The 2,500-nt window shown below is 30.1% G+C and overlaps 1 protein-coding gene across 1 annotated transcript in view; it reads left to right on the forward strand.

Annotated features, from left to right (window-relative positions):
- The window catches only part of NfI (Nuclear factor I), a gene marked incomplete in the record, with an annotated part of 82,220 nt that overhangs the window by 65,596 nt on the left and 14,124 nt on the right, over positions 1 to 2,500 (forward strand). Inside the window, 2 exon segments of the mRNA XM_086533949.1 lie at positions 1,399 to 1,560; positions 2,266 to 2,450. Coding sequence (XP_086390075.1) covers positions 1,399 to 1,560; positions 2,266 to 2,450 — 347 coding nt within the window.

A 2,500-nucleotide genomic window follows, 5' to 3' on the forward strand; every position in this document is an offset into this window, starting at 1 on the left:
TATAATGATAATGATAACAATTAATAATTAATTATAATAATGATAATGATGGTGATAATATTAATAGTGATAATGATAATAATGATTATAATAACAATTATTATTATTATAGTAATAAAAAAGTAAACAAAAAATATAATTGTTATACACTTGATAACATGCCACATTAAGATTAAATGAGTAGAAGTTGCAAAATGATTTAGAACATCATCTCTGTCTCTTGAATACATATATATATTTTTTCTGAACCAAAAACCTTAATCCCTACAAAGCAGATACCGTCCTTTCCCCCCAACCTGTCAGCACCCAAGATAGGACCTGCATTGATTTCTTTGATTTCTTTGATATTAAGGAAAGGAAAACTATAAAATGATTAGAGATTTAGATAGAATATTGGGGTAATATTCCGAGAAAATTATATATGTGTATATATATTTTTCTTACGAGACAAGAAATCAATGCAGTGTCCTCAGAGTATATAAAGTTATGTGTGATGTAGTTCTTTAATGTGGGTTTTGTAGGCCACCCGACCCAGGTGTGCAGTAGATAAATTGTTTATCATAAATTACTAGAGCAAAGTATATAAATTTTTGATTCTATGTTGCTATAAGAGTCTTTTTGGATAGATTTAACCTATGGATGACCTGAAAAAAAAAATATTTTTTTTAGTCCTTCATTTCTTTTGCTCATTTAAGTTTATTGTTTTGAATCCTTAATTTATTTGATTTTGTTGATGAAGAGAGACTTTAGCATAGACATTAGAAGTATATATATATATATATGTTATGGTGTTTTTTCTTCAGTAAATAATATTGACTATTATTGTGAAGTTGGTATTTGTAGTTTGCATTTCTTCTTTCTTTTTGTCTATTTGGATTTTGTTAAAGTTTCACTCAAAAAAAAAGTTCAAATTTGTTTTCAAAATATCTATTATTCTCTGAAAATGATATGCTGTTCCACTTGTTCCGTCATCACCAAAGTTTTGATTTATATGTAAATAGAAAACATGATTGCAGTCTCGTTAGAATTCCAGAATATCAAGAAAAAAATACATTTTTGTCTCAGTATTAAATTAAATTTGTTATTTGCAATATCTAATGATCCAGTGTATGCAGAATACACATAACATATATTGCATTTGTTTGAAAGGATGAAAAAAAAAATAAAAGTAATGATAATTATCTATTGATAAGCTCTGCACTGAGATGTTCTCTATTCCATACCCATAAAGACTAAAAAAGAAAGAAAGAAAGAAAAAAAAAGAACAAAAACAGTATGTCATAAAAAAAAAAAAAAAAGACTATTCATACAGTATATGTTATTTTCTTTTTTCAACTTTTATTCATTTACAATTTTTATTTTTTCCTCCCCCCCCTTGCTGCCGCTGCTGCTGTCCAGGTCCCCCTTCGGTACACTCCCCCCACCTGGTCCACAGTGGAGGAAAAGTTACCATAGCCGCGTCAGGTGGTCTACAGCCTGTAGTTAGAACTCCTTCTGTAGAGTCACTGTCTAGTCACGAACAGCACACACGCACCGTTGTCTCGCCACACAATCGAGAAGGTGAATGATGCGCGACTTTGTGTGTGCGTGTTTGGGATGTGGGATATATGTATATATATATATATATATATATATATATATATATTATATATATATATATATATATATATTATATTATATATATTATATATATGTATATACTATATATATGCATATATGTATATATATATATATATATATATATATATATATATATATATATATATATATATATATATATATATATATATATATATATATATATATATATACACATACATACACACACACATACATACATACATACATACACACACATACATACATATACACACATATATGTGTATATATATATGTGTGTGTGTGTGTGTGTCTGTGTTTGTGTATGTGTATGTGTATGTGTGTCTGTGTGTTTTAAGAGCCAAATTGGTATGTGACATTTCAAAAGATTTTTTTGGGTCGATTGTTGCTGTCACTGAGTGTGTGTGAAGTATGGGTTTTATGGTACATGATAGCAGTAAAGGATGTGAAAATATAGTAAGAAACGTTGAAAAATATTTTTCTATGAAAAATATTTTTTAGTAATGAAAGCAATAAAAACAAAAATTAGACAATATGATTTTATATACATAGATTATGATGTATCTCTCATGACAGAAAAGAAAAGAAATGACAAAACCCCAGAGTGGAAATCCTAAACTAACCGATTTTCTCCTCACTCGACAGTCTTGTGCCCGTCCACAGTGTTACCCCCAATGTCCCTAAGCAGCACTGTGATGGCAGCGACCCCCAGCTATTACCATGAGGCAGCTCCAGCATCGCCCACCAAATACCATGAAAACGGACATGACACTTTCTCAGACTTTGTGACGCTCGTGTGCCAGGAGGCTCAGAATACGCAGCATACACAGGTCGGTGTTTTTGTCTTAATTTTGGATTCGATGATAATTGGAAAAGGGCA

This window comes from Penaeus japonicus, unplaced genomic scaffold (genome assembly GCF_977035675.1).
Source record: "Penaeus japonicus unplaced genomic scaffold, GWHDUDI00000001_assembly GWHDUDI00000040, whole genome shotgun sequence".
In the NCBI taxonomy this organism is placed as follows: Eukaryota; Metazoa; Arthropoda; class Malacostraca; order Decapoda; family Penaeidae; genus Penaeus; species Penaeus japonicus.